The following is a 15,656-nucleotide window of genomic DNA, read 5'->3' as shown; positions in this document are numbered from 1 at the left end:
TAAATCCGTGGTTTATTTGTCGACTGTTTTAAAAGCTGGAAAGCAGATCACTTCAATACTAAACTCATAAATATCAAACCAAGATTTCTTAAATCAGTATTATTTCCAGTGTCCAAAAGTGACAGCGCTATAGGCCATCACTTTCTCACACTACTAAAAGACATCTTACGGTAACCGCCCTGACTAAGAAAATGAATCTTGACATTGTACACAATCTTGAGTGCCTCATTTACAGTCTCTGGGTAATGAGGAAAGTTGACGTGAATTTGAAATCAATTGAACATTTCCAATAAAGCCGGTGACTTGTGAAAGACGACTCAAAGTCGAGGTCGCTGCTCACAATGTCGTACGTTAAGCTCGGAATAGACAACTAGGAATATATAATATTCTTGCACACTTCTCATAAGAATAATCCATATTACGTGCCAATAATTCTCGAAAAATTTCTGATCTTCTTTAATATATTTTAACAATTACTTGCAGTTGTTGACATAGGTATCATTTGTATCAATACCCCTGTTATTTCAAACAAGAACTACGTCTGCTTTGCACAGAAAAATAAAAATAAAATCCAACAATAAAAATTAGACACCATTTTAAATTTAATCACCGAATAGCACTTGTTCTTTAAGGTTCTCCTTTCTCATAATTAAAAAAATATATTTCAGATTCCTTGAATAGATGTTATCGATATATTCTTAGCCTGAGACAACGTTAATCGGCCGCACTGCGGGACATTACCCAACACGTCAATTCGCTATTATTATCTCACTACAACACCCAAAACAATAAAAGAAATTCCGCTAAAGGACAAACGGTTAATCCGACCTTGAAGGCAATTCTAGAAAATGTTACGGCCTCTAAATACATGCTCAGCTATCAGACTGAAAAGAAAAATACCCACTTCTGTAATTCAAACAGAAATGAATCGTAAAACCCGAAACATAAGTCATTTGAATCAGACAATGAACTAAATTAACATGAAAACGTTTCGAGCATTGAAAAAGCAATTTAGATTCAAAAGTTGAGCGAGTGAATCCCTAGATTACAATTTCCAAACTCCAACGTTGAGTTCATGTTAGCGGGAATTTAAGCATATATTTTTAAGTACTCTTTGTTTGTTTGTAACTTATTTCTTCGTTCACATGTCATACCTACACGATCTTTATCTCTTTCGAGGTCAGAATTACTTACATAAAGATTTACAAGTTAACACAATAAAATATAGCTACATTATGTTAGTGAATCTAAGAGTAATGTTAGCACAATTTACCAGTGTCGTAAACTGGGTTCAGACATCACAAGTTAAATGAGGAAACAAGGTACTGAAGCAATACATAATACATAGCAGATAAAAGGAGAATCTAATGTGAAAGGCACATAACACACATATTCATAAATGCTAACAAACAGAGCACTTTTTCACATATATGTTTCAATAGATCGCGTAAAATAGAAATCTCATTATCTCACAATAAAGCAATCTTGTTGAAGCTCAAGATTGAATACGTGATTGCTATGGATACCTACTATTATTACTTTATTAGAAAAACAGGTCTTTTTACAACAAATAAGGTTTGATATAAACTATTAAAGTCATATTTACTTTACAAACTAAGAAAGATTAGAGTGAAGACTATTCTCTCAATTCCTATGGCTATGGGCAGTATTGAAAATATACTTGGTACATACTTAAGCCAATGCTTCATGCAAGCTAATCCTGTTTTGCCCTGTTTGTTAACAAGATCAGTTATATGATATACACGTACGATGCATCCAGAGGCGTAAGTGGAGATAGGGCAGGTGGGGTCTTCGTCCTGGACCCTGCGTCCCACCTTATGAAAGAGAAAACCACGTCCATTAAACAGTTCACAAGGGCCCCTTACACCACTTACGCGTCTGGCTGCTCGATGGTAGTCCCAATTATCCAATCCAGCCCGTCATCTTAATGCCAATACGAAGCCGATTTTATAGTTATGCCACATGGTGAAGAAGCATATTGCAAAAGCTCAAGCTGGCACAACTGTAAAACCAACTCCATTTTCTTTACGATAAACGCGTTGTTCCATTGAAGTTAAGCTAATTGAACGGATTTGAATTGCAAATTACTTTACACTACGTTTCGAATGTAAGATGGCCTTCAAAACAATAACAAGCGTAAAATAATCAGCATTTAAATCCGCCAAAATAACTTCTCCCAATGTTCGCTTTAGATCAAATTCACGCAAAGCAAAGCCAGCGATATTTTTGTATGTTATTGCAAACCATGCATTTATCCGGCTACCCGCAAACGAGCAATAAGAGCATAGTGGTGCTATGGAGCCTATTAGATCATTTATCGAATATTTTACATCTATTTCTACTTATAATAAACATTGCATTATAAACATTAAAACTGCATTGTTATAATTATGAACAGCATATTAAAGCGTAAAGGTCTCTCCCATTAAAAATTGTAATATCGTAACACATCCGATGATTACAATCATAATAACCGTTATGAATGTTACGCAGAAAAGAAATATTTGAATCAAAATAAAAATGTTGTTTATGATATTCTTATTAAACATTACACAAACAAAAGCATCTTCATATAATAATCCATCGTATTTATAGTTATCTTCTCAGTAATAGAATCAGGTTCAGATAGAAAGGCGTGTTTTTGTGCCTCGAACCGCGTTGTTTCGCCGTGTAGAGGTTGTTCTATTATTTTATTCGATTCTCATCATGATAATGAAAGTCTTAGATGAAATGAAGTCGGCATTCTGTTGTGATATAAATACTCTTTGTAGTGTATTATCTTTAACTTATCTGAGGTCACTTAATTATTTTGAAAATGAAGACTCGATTTTAATGAGCCTAACACAGGCAGACATAGCTATTGTACCAAGGAGATACACGACATAAGCCACTTCAAAACGTACAATATAATTTAACCATCGGAATTTTCAATTGTACATCACCAACTGTTCTGATCCCGCAATTTTTCATTAAAATGTCTATTTAACATCCCCATTCCAACCAACTTTCGAAGCCAGGACACCAATCACCTCCGAACCCAATCTCCAAATGCGTAAACAGACCTTAAATAATTGGACAGCAATTCAATAATTGTACAATTGACATAACACAGTGTTTGCGAAATGAACTTGACCCGGTATCGGTTGGCGCGACCCACATCTATTCGGTGATAGCATGACAACCACGCACTGTGAGATCTTTGGACCTAAAACTATCGTTTACATAATGCCCCACGTAAAGAAGGTATGATAATAAAATCAATGTTACGCGGAAAACATAGGACCATAAAACATGGGACTTCGTCGGATGGAACGGGAAAAAGTGGTCTACGTAGAGCCTGTGTAACTAACTAATGTCTATTCATATTTAATTAAAAGTCCTTCTTTTAGATGCATGTGTTGATGTCTGTCAGCCAAACAACCCTGAATAAAAAAAAATTGCAGAAATTACACCTAGGTATAACATGAAGTTTCTGATGAATCCTGTTCCAAAATTCTTTATATGCAATTTTGAATACCCATTTTCTGAGATTCCATGAATCGTAAATGATGTACATATTTCCATCTACCTACCTACCTTTGCAAAGGGCAAATTACTTTTCTAGAAATCTAACAGAACTTCAAGAGATAATATATTTCACGCGAACCCAGAAATAGTGAGTTTGCGAATTGAAATTCTCCTTGACCTATTCCGATTATTCGTTTTATTTTATGTCTATCTATCAACAATAGGCATGACGAAAGATTTTGAAATCCTCTTCCATAATGTGTGTATACGTTTACTATACAAGAAAAACCCTATATTTCGGTACTATACTTAAATTTAACGAAGATAAAAGCCATTTTTCAAAAAATATTTATTAACTGTGCCAAAACAGCTCGCAGGTGTCATGGCGTAGGAATGACGTCACTCTTTAGTAAATACGTAATTATTTGTATGCATTGCGAAGAAAATTAAAAAAATATTTATTTAATATGTGTTATAGAAACGAATTTCAAAGTTTATAAGTGGTGTGCAGTATTGCAGTGTGAATCCACATAAAAATAATGCTCAAAAATGTGTTAGTAATCATTTCAATCGAGAAAATAATAAGAAATGATTGTATAAAGTTGGCGCGGAGAACCCCCAAACCACGTATTCGTGAATTCGCAATTATATTAATATTCTGAGTCGATAAAGCATACGTGAAACAATAGAAAATAAATAAAAATGCTTATTCTCAACATATTCATAACAACAAAATACATCTGACGTGAGTTGTTTACGTAAGCGTGACGTCACGCGTGTTTTAGTCAAAATGGCCAACTGCAGAATTTCAATGTTTTATTTTATTGATAATCTCATTAATCTTAATGTTTTTCAGATTTTTAAGTCACTATATTTAATTTATTTATTATACATTTTCCCTTAAAAACACTAATACGATCATTTATGGATACTGTCGTCATGCCTATTCCGAAGGCTCCTTTTATGATACAGAGAAGAAATTCCCTTCTTATTAGGGTAATTTGCAATTTGCACCCTTTTTAGAGGAATATTTTTAAATCGATAAAGGACCATTAGGAGCTAACACTAAAGTGAAAAAAGATCATATCGACATCTCAATCGAGTCGTAAGTGGCTCTGTCACTTTCACATTGCTCTAAGCCATAATCTGTGTATTGCACAACGCGCATACACCGTTAGAAATCACTTTTGTATGTTCACCATCAGGCAATTTCTAATTTAAAAAATAATTATTTTTTCTTACTCTTTGCTTTATTTATATATTAGCAACATCTAACAACGTATTTACGTACGAGGATTGAGGAGAATAACTAAATAAGAAAAGTGAAAGTTGGAGATATCAGATTTTAAGAGGTTCAGGCGCTTTAAATGAAAATCAAATTAATTAATATATTGTTTAAATTAATTATTATTAAATTTTATACTAAAACTTAATTTTTTATCATCCATCATAGTCAGTACAAAGAAAACGTGTTTAATGTTTATATTAATCGTAATGGATAATTGGGCTTAATTATACTGTTAATTTTCACTCAATGTAACATTAAATTAATTCCTCGCGTATACGATTACACTAAATTACATGTAACAGCGGTTAGCAACTGTTATTACCAACAATACATCTTCAAACGAAACAAAGAAAATTGTTGCGCAGCAACAGAAAAATCCTAATGTCAAATGTAACAAAGTGAGTAAAATTGTCATTGTTTAAGCCGAGTGGGTCCCCATTCAAAACTGAGCCCTCTTATGTAAAAAACAGAGTTCATTTTTCCACGGTTAGCGTTAATTCATACGCTTCGGTAGCAAGGCCAATAGATGCATAAGCTGCAGTGGAATCTGAGCTTTAGTGCGGGTTGGAAAGAGTCAATTCCGATTGCAGATCAAAAGCTGCGAGGGTGGGGATCGCACGTGGCGACCCAACGCAAGCGAGCTTGACCTAGTTAGTAGATGCACCATTTCGGCCCTATGTCGAAAGCCCTTCGTTACCGATTGTTCAATGCTCGGGTCCAATCTTTCCCCTCCTACCTACTCTGCCCAAGCAGAAATATATTACCTTCTCAGATTCGACGTATGAAGAATTTTACGCTACGTAATTTTCGTTAATATTGGACAGTTCTTGACTTGAGCATAGCTGCATTTAAGATAGGTAGATATATAATTATATCAAGATAAACCCATATTAACATTTATTGTAGTAAGAATAGCTAGACAATGTAAATGAAGTGATTAATTATTATTATTTGCCTGAATTGAGGTAAATGCGCAAGTTGCTACCTACAGCTTTGGCCAAAAATCAACAAAACAATAATATCAATGTCATACAAAATGCATTGAACAGTATAGAAGAAGTACATTCGGTAACTGAATTACCTAACGCAGCAGATGTTACAGAAAATGAATATTAAATGTTTTATTAAATAGTGGTTGGCACTTTGCCTTAACCACTACTTCAGCTTACCGACATAATTATCGTGCTCTCAACATTTTCAAAAACAAACTAACTGAAATAAGGACATCTAAATGGGACGCTCAATTCATATGAAAACAACTACTCCATTGCAATTTTCTGTATACAGAGAGATTTTTGAATAGGGCTTTATAATCTTGTAGAACGTTGCACTATGTGCAAACAATCGACACCTATTGAATAAAGAAAGCAAGATTTCAACACAGTTAATTAAGGAATCACTTATAATAAGATGTCAGGCTCGAGCGTCACTACCGACGAGACTATTTGAGGCGCAGTAAGGAAATCTTTTTGTACATGTCTGAGTTGCTGCGGAGTTAATTTTGCACTCGTAGGTACTTTCTCACAAGTCTTGCATCCTTCTTTCCCCACAAATATATCATCACGTCCGCCAACCACTGAGATTTCGTCTAAAATTTTCCCTGAATCTCGGGGGAAATTTAAAAATGCAAAACATGCTAAACAGATGCAAGACATGACACAAATACCTTGTATTCTATTTACGGTCAAGGGATTGTGCACGCCTACAATATTCATGAAATATGGCATCAGAACGGAGTAAAATTCGTATGTAACGTCAATATTTATTTAGAAATATCCAGTAAAATAGTAAACGAAAATAGTAAAAAACACTTCTACTGTATTATTTACAAGGAAACATTTGAATTGCAAATTTGTTAATTCTTTGACCTTATTTTTAACGTAATTAGTGAAATAAAGCCAAATAACAAATAAAACTTGGATAACGATAAACAATATGTCTTACTTTCATAGAAACACGACAAAGATTGTTAACAATTAGATAATACTGTAAACATATCAAGATATTAAAATACCAGTCAACAGCAACATAATTTAAACATACTCGTATCACGGTTCATCAACTTGTAACAAAGACAAAGGAAGCCAGAGTACATTTAGCAAGCAATCTCCCTATTGCCTTTGATGCAAGATCTTAAGATTAGCCCTGTGATCTGTCATGCATTCAACGTACGAAGTGATTCACTTTTCAACAAATCTAGGGAACACGACGATGCATATAATCCAACTTCCAAAGACGCTTTACAGATTACATTGATTTATATAATGGATATATATTATGAATACGGCAATGTAATGAAAAACGAACATTTTGCTTTGTGTCTTTGTTTGTGTGGCTTTGTACACCATAAAACAAATATAGTAAGACAAATAATTAATTCAAACATGTTCTAACATCGTAATATTAGCTAGTATAAAGATTGGCCTTCTATATTTCGCCACCAGTTTATCCATTGAATAAATTCTATATAAAAAGGTCCTGATTATCCATACGCATATTTTACCCCAATAGACACATTTAGATTTACGAGGGATAATTTTCAGTAAGCACGCGCACCACGACCTCATTACACCCTCGACCTTTCAATCCCTCAGGGTGATATATAAGCAATACTTTAATGACACTGAACCCATTAAGTTTATTCGCCTATTAATATAAGAATCTGAATTAAAAAGCTTTTCTTTCGTCTTCCATACTGATTAAATTTTCATGATCTAATTTACTTTGTTGTTGCTATTTGCAACATTTATCTATAACTAACTGCTCCGCGCGGTTTCACCCCCGTGGCTCCTCTCCTGTTAGTCGTAGCATGATGATATATAGCCTATAACCTTCCTCGATAAATGAGCTATCTAATACCGAAAGAATTTTACAAATCGGACCAGTAGTTCCCGAGATTAGCGCGTTCAAACATTCAAACAAACAAACTCTTCAGCTTTATAGTATTAGTATATAGATATAGATTTTCCAGGTTTGTGATAATGAAAATATAGATACGGAACGTAGTATTTGTCATCTATCTTTAATGAAATCTCTAACTATTTCTATGTGAATTGAAATCCATAATTAACTTTTGTAATCAATTAAATTTGATGTAATGAAATTCCAAATGAGCTAATAAATATCACTTCTTTCTTGATTTATTTTCTACAGTTCATTAAAAAATTAAAGCAGAAACATAAAGAAGTTTCACATTATTTTAATCGTTTCATCATATTATTTTCTGGCACGATATATTATGTAGTTATTACTGGCAATCATTTATAAACCGCCGCCGATTATTTCAAATAACTCTGATCCGTACGATTCTTTGTTTTCAAAGCAAGACGCGGAAATAATCAATTCTAAGCATAATCAAGTAACCCGCGGTACGCATATTAATACGAGTTTTAGAAACCTAACACTGTTCGACAAGATATATTGATACTTTGAACACAGAAGTCTTGACTATACTTTGCGAATACGTTATCATTCTTTTTCTAAATTAGGTACTTAAACAAAAGTATGCAAGCTTGTTAAGCCTTGAAGAACTCCTCACTTATTATTTCTCTTTTAACCAACTTTAGGTCGTCGTAATCCTGTCCCTTTTAGTGATTTTCTTGTAGTCAATTTCATCAACTCAAAAGACAAAAGTCTACCTAAAAATTATAACAAATGAGTACTTCTAAAAACTGGATAACGTAAATCATCTATCGATGCCACATATCCATACGACCCTAAAAGTAAAGATAATAAAATACTCCTGCAAGATATAAGCTAACAGTACATTGCTCACAATATATTAAAGAGCTACAAACGCAGAACGTGCTAATAAACCACATAGACAAAGAAAACCAAATGTTTCTGTATCGATTCGCAGGTCATTATGGGGCATCGATTATGAATATAACATCAACTGCATCGGCACTGCAACTGGCAACGGATATAAATAGCCTTTTGGAAGGCTCTGTTAAACAGACTGAAACAAATCACTGTGTACTATGTTACGTGTCGCGGAGCGTGTTTGTTTTGTATCGTATTATTTTATTTTATTCTACGAGATACGTACTGATATGCTTTATTCAATAAACTATAAGACCGGCATAGTAAGAATAGCGCAACGGTATTTTTGACTTGCTCAAAATTATGTTTGTCGGTGAAAGTTAATTAATTACCACCTCTTCACATTACGAATTTGGGTACACAATACACATTTTTTACTTTTAAATTTGATTCAGCTTTATCAAAGGATTACGTATCTACTATCCTTGTCTGTAGGAAAATAGTAAAAGAAATTTACGGAATGGCGCGAAGGATGCGGGTTCAAGTCCCGCCTCGTGATCGAATTTTTTCTATTCTTTATAAATTTATATTTATAAAGCATTCGAATGCCATAAAAACCAAAAAATATAAATTCAAGAAAAGGTCGTGTTCCATCGTTACAATATTGTATTCACTGAAAAGTGCTTCATATTGGTTGGGATGGTTGTTAAATCATCTCAATAGATGGCGCGCGGTGTGTCCCTTAAGACACATAAAAACTGAAAGGATGGAATAAATTCGATTGCTCAGGCGGGTCACGAGTGGCTGAGTTGGTTAGGCATCCGCCCCGGAATGGCGCGAAGGATGCGGGTTCAAGTCCCGCCTCGTGATCGAATTTTTTCTATTCTTTATAAATTTATATTTATAAAGCATTCGAATGCCATAAAAACCAAAAAATATAAATTCAAGAAAAGGTCGTGTTCCATCGTTACAATATTGTATTCACTGAAAAGTGCTTCATATTGGTTGGGATGGTTGTTAAATCATCTCAATAGATGGCGCGCGGTGTGTCCCTTAAGACACATAAAAACTGAAAGGATGGAATAAATTCGATTGCTCAGGCGGGTCACGAGTGGCTGAGTTGGTTAGGCATCCGCCCCGGAATGGCGCGAAGGATGCGGGTTCAAGTCCCGCCTCGTGATCGAATTTTTTCTATTCTTTATAAATTTATATTTATAAAGCATTCGAATGCCATAAAAACCAAAAAATATAAATTCAAGAAAAGGTCGTGTTCCATCGTTACAATATTGTATTCACTGAAAAGTGCTTCATATTGGTTGGGATGGTTGTTAAATCATCTCAATAGATGGCGCGCGGTGTGTCCCTTAAGACACATAAAAACTGAAAGGATGGAATAAATTCGATTGCTCAGGCGGGTCACGAGTGGCTGAGTTGGTTAGGCATCCGCCCCGGAATGGCGCGAAGGATGCGGGTTCAAGTCCCGCCTCGTGATCGAATTTTTTCTATTCTTTATAAATTTATATTTATAAAGCATTCGAATGCCATAAAAACCAAAAAATATAAATTCAAGAAAAGGTCGTGTTCCATCGTTACAATATTGTATTCACTGAAAAGTGCTTCATATTGGTTGGGATGGTTGTTAAATCATCTCAATAGATGGCGCGCGGTGTGTCCCTTAAGACACATAAAAACTGAAAGGATGGAATAAATTCGATTGCTCAGGCGGGTCACGAGTGGCTGAGTTGGTTAGGCATCCGCCCCGGAATGGCGCGAAGGATGCGGGTTCAAGTCCCGCCTCGTGATCGAATTTTTTCTATTCTTTATAAATTTATATTTATAAAGCATTCGAATGCCATAAAAACCAAAAAATATAAATTCAAGAAAAGGTCGTGTTCCATCGTTACAATATTGTATTCACTGAAAAGTGCTTCATATTGGTTGGGATGGTTGTTAAATCATCTCAATAGATGGCGCGCGGTGTGTCCCTTAAGACACATAAAAACTGAAAGGATGGAATAAATTCGATTGCTCAGGCGGGTCACGAGTGGCTGAGTTGGTTAGGCATCCGCCCCGGAATGGCGCGAAGGATGCGGGTTCAAGTCCCGCCTCGTGATCGAATTTTTTCTATTCTTTATAAATTTATATTTATAAAGCATTCGAATGCCATAAAAACCAAAAAATATAAATTCAAGAAAAGGTCGTGTTCCATCGTTACAATATTGTATTCACTGAAAAGTGCTTCATATTGGTTGGGATGGTTGTTAAATCATCTCAATAGATGGCGCGCGGTGTGTCCCTTAAGACACATAAAAACTGAAAGGATGGAATAAATTCGATTGCTCAGGCGGGTCACGAGTGGCTGAGTTGGTTAGGCATCCGCCCCGGAATGGCGCGAAGGATGCGGGTTCAAGTCCCGCCTCGTGATCGAATTTTTTCTATTCTTTATAAATTTATAAAAGAAATTTATTTAGAGTGTACTTCGGGCACAGATGGCTTGGCAAAAAGAAAAGTATGATTTACAAAGTGCAACAAGACTCTGGAGAGCGTACGGAGCTTTTATTCTTATTCTAAAAGCCCTCATTTACGACCCTTGAAATTCTGTTCGTGAATGAAATTACATTTCTATCTGGTACCGTGGTACATTGTCCTTTTATTTTAAGACCCTTGGTGCCCCTGTCTAGAGTCTAGACTGGAGTCTAGACGAATTTAGGCAAAGTTCATTGGTTTGCGCGCGGACCTGGACGGTCATCAACCGCGACCTGCGAATTGTAATTGAAAGATACCTATACCGAAATTGAAAGTGCTCTAAATGACGTCATTAGTATTTTATTAAACAAATACTTGTAAATTTAGCAAAATCTAGAATTTTATTACACTTGAAAAATACTGGCAAATATAACTATTAGTTTATTTTGTTAAAATAAAAATAACTCAACTTATCACACCCTTAATCTGTTTATGAAAAGCTTGTTGGAATCAGTCAACGGAATTAGTGTAAACAAAAACAAAGATATATTTTATCTCTTGATTGAGAAAAACCAATATGATATTTGTTTTTTAAATATTATTAAATGCCTTATGAAATATGATAAACCACAAATATGGGACACCATATTACTTAATAAAAAATATTGAAAATTAATTTTTAAACATATTCATTTGTTATTTGCAATGAAAAGAAACAATCAAATGGGTCAGCCAATGTTAAGTGTATGCATTATTATCACTTATTAAGCAAGCAGTTTTTATATGATTAGTGGCTATTTTGTAGACATTCATAAATATTTCATTAGTAATAATACTCTGTAAACAATTTAAAACCAACCATCTGTACCCTACGGTTTTACCCGCATTGCTCCGCTCCTATTGGTCTTAGCGTGATGATATATAGATTATAGCCCTCGATAAATGGACCATCTAATAGTGAAATAAGCGTTGAAATTGGACCCATGGTTCTGTAGATTAGAGTGTTCAAGCAAACAAATACTCTTCAGCTGTATTATATTATTAGAAGATTGACATAAACCTAGATTAAAAAACTAAGTGTGTTGTTTAATCCCTACTAATATTATAAATGCGAAAGTAACTCTGTCTGTCTGTCTGTTACTCAATCACGCCTAAACTACTGAACCAATTTGTATGAAATTTGGTATGGAGATATTTTGATACCCGAGAAAGGACATAGGCTACCTTTTATTGCGAAATATGTACCACGGGCGAAGCCGGGGCGGACCTCTAGTTTAAAATAAAAGCATTTGCACTCAATGAACGTAAATTTAGTTTTCTTTAAAACCGTGACGTGACCTGCAAATGCAGATAACGTTTAGAATAAGATATTGGTTTCTTCTATTATTTATTTATATTCTTTTGGCATTGATATGAATGATCCCAAATTGAATATTTCAAATGCTTTTCATATAATGTGATCTACAAAAAATGTCATGTAAACATTATTATTATGACAAAAAACATACTGGCCGAATTGATAACCTCCTCCTTTTTTTGAAGTCGGTTAACAAAAACAAGATACATATTAATGAAATTAAAAAGCACACATCTACATCTTATTAACAAGCTTGCTGATAAGATATAGTTTTAAAAATATGGAAAACAGCAGTCATTTTAATATTAACGAAAATTAGCCACCATTATTATTGAACAATATTTATTAATAACTAGCGGTCCACACCGGCTTTGCCTGTGGTACATGTTTACACATACTTCAAGGAATATTATTAAAAAATAAATTAACGAAATTGGTTCAGCCGTTCTCGAGTTTTGCGCTTACCAACACATTTAGCGATTCATTTTATTATATAAGATGATAATCACATGTTTCAATAACAAATAAACATTTTTAATGCTAATGTGCCTTCTGTTATTCAAAAACAATATTAATGTATTTGAGATCTATTAACAGACTTGTTTTCCTCTGTAAATGGATATGCAATGTGCCAATTTGAATGGCCTTTGGGTAAATATAAATGTCAATATAAAAATATGTTTTGATTTCATCTTTTTTGTTGATTTATTAACTTTGTATTATTGTGATGGCAGTTTTATTTTATAAAAAAAGTATTTGCCTTCTAGTCGCTCTTTAAGACTGCACATGTATTCAAAATAACAGTATTGGGGTGCCTACCCAAAAAGAGATGAAGATACTTCCATATGACTGTCACAGATCAAAAATGAAATAAAAATACAAATGTCCAATAGGTTAGTTGGCTAAGGGATCAAGGAAATATCACTTTCTTCATGTAGCGGTTAGTAAACAACAAAACAACCAAGAAATTTTTGGTTTTGTCCTTAAAAACTAAAGAAAATGCCTCAAACTGGCAATGAAAATAAATGTTTAAAATATGAAATCATCTGTGGATCGATGAAGAAAATCTATTCATTAATCAGATGTTAAATCTCAACCATAATGTGGACATGGGACTTTAAAAGTAATCTACACCTTATATGCATAGAACTAGCTGTGCTCCGCGTGGCTCCGCTCCTGTAGGTCTTAGCATGATGATATATAGCCTATTACCTTCCTTGATGAATAGGCTATCTAACACAGAAAAAAAATTTCAAATCGGACCAATTGTTCCTGAGAACTCAAACAAACAAACTCTTCAGCTTTATAATATAAGTACATATAGATAAATGATTATAATCCATTCTACTAGAGAAAGTTCTTTTAAATAGAAGAAACAATATACCGTCAGGGCAAGAATACTAAACAGCAAAACTATAAACTAAAAGATACTTGTAATGTAAATGTAAATTCAAAATATTACCACTACAATTGATTGACAATAGATAATACACATAAAAATTTAATAGAATTGCGAAAACAGTACACAGAAAAGATGGACGTTTAACAGCAACCCACTTTATCTTTTTTCACATTTATAATGCTCTGGACAATAAAGTTTTATTAAATAATATCATTAACTAATTTCAACTGCAAGGCCAGGAAAAATCAATACTTGATAAGACCATAGAAATAGTCATATATGCAAATTCACATATGGAAAATAAATTAATTTCCCATAAAACTATTACACAACAAAGAAAAGTATCACTGATTTAGTTGTATTGAATAAAACTAGTGTTATAATCTAAACATATTTCAAGTAATATTATTTAGTGGTTCTTTGTTATTATTTAATAAAACCAAAATGTAATATATAAGACATAATTTATATTGGATCATGTTGTACAATAGGTAATGACGCGATTAGTTTTATTCACGACGCGAAATAAAGAACGAAAATAATTCTTGGATACAAGATTATACGAATTAGGAGAGACCTTATTTAACCGTCAAATGTATTTATTTAAATACTCAGATGACAGAAACTAAGCTTTTCGTACGAAGGAAACTACAAATAACAAACGCATTAACATTTTATCGTGTGTTGATACAAAATATACGATCAGCTGATTTCTTTGTTTGACTGACGGGACAAATTCAAGCCTAACATTACGTTAGTAATGCTGACACGTCATTTAAATTAATACCTGTAAGCCTACGCAATCATTATTCTAGTATATGGACAATACCGAGTGCATTAATAAAGAGATTCGCAAATAACTATTCCATAAACAAACCTTGAAAGTTCTTACCTTTGTAGTGCACTCTAAGATTATTTTGCGATAGCCCGATGTAGCTGAATTTGTCTTTTGTGCTCCATGATCTTGGCAGAGGAGTTTCATCTTCATTCACATTTGGATAAAGCAATTTTAAACGATCTACTGAATCACTTTGCACTTGATTTTGGGAATCCATCGTCCCTCGTCCACTACCCATCGCAGCCATTTCTGATTTCCGTACTTCTTGCCTGTCAATGACGTCACATCCAATTGTATTGTGGTTTCTCAATGTTGGTGATACACCATAGAGAAGTCTGAAATATAATGTTGCCAAATATAAATTATATTTTAATATGCCTGTTCCTATGCCTGTTCCAAATGATTCCGCACTCCGTGGATACAATACATGGTAATTCATAAAATTATATCGTATAAAAGCGCATTGTACAGCAAGAAATGTAAAAAACTATAATATTTATCCATTCTCCATTCATTTTTTTCATAAACTTTATCTAAAAATAACTCTTATCATCAATTAGTTATCACTGATTATACATTACACTGAAAGCTTGTTTTAGATAATCTCTTTAGAAACTATCTATCTTTACAGCATAGCATATTATGTGTTAGAAAAAGATCATTCTCATAATTTATTTTAAATATTATGTTGGTGAATAATCCAAAATATCTAAAAGAAATTGAGGAGAATGTTGCTCAAAAATTAAAACATGTTAAACGCAATAAGAGCGAACTACTTGAAAAACGCCAAAAGAATTTCGACGAAATTCTTAAAGTGAGATAACTAATAAGGACAAAATACGATTGCCCATTTTCTTATCTTCCTACATAAACTACAATAATTATTTTAACGGTTATTTTTCAGATATATCGAGAGGGTTTTCAAAATTTAATCCGGAGTTCCATAACTTATTCTGCTATTTTGCAGGATATTAAAAGTGCGTATGAAAATTCTCTGCATATAAGAGATGAGCGC

The 15,656-nt window shown here is 33.7% G+C and overlaps 1 protein-coding gene across 3 annotated transcripts in view; it reads right to left on the bottom strand.

Annotated features, from left to right (window-relative positions):
• LOC123699363 (ran-binding protein 9) overlaps positions 1–14,926 on the bottom strand; it is a 37,030-nt gene extending 22,104 nt beyond the window's left edge. For 2 of the 3 annotated variants that reach the window (XM_045646296.1, XM_045646298.1), the window contains exons 1-2: positions 14,696–14,926; positions 1,770–1,835 (exon numbers count right to left, since the gene is read on the bottom strand). In XM_045646296.1, coding sequence (XP_045502252.1) covers positions 1,770–1,835; positions 14,696–14,888 — 259 coding nt within the window. In that variant the 5' untranslated portion in view covers positions 14,889–14,926. The remainder of the gene's footprint in view (positions 1–1,769; positions 1,836–14,695) is intronic. The other variant, XM_045646297.1, reaches the window with a different exon arrangement.
• Positions 14,927–15,656: the final 730 nt, after the last annotated feature.

This window comes from Colias croceus, chromosome 17 (genome assembly GCF_905220415.1).
Source record: "Colias croceus chromosome 17, ilColCroc2.1".
NCBI classification, from domain to species: domain Eukaryota; kingdom Metazoa; phylum Arthropoda; class Insecta; order Lepidoptera; family Pieridae; genus Colias; species Colias croceus.
Note: the sequence above shows the minus strand (reverse complement) of the source record. Positions and strands in the feature narration are given on the sequence as shown.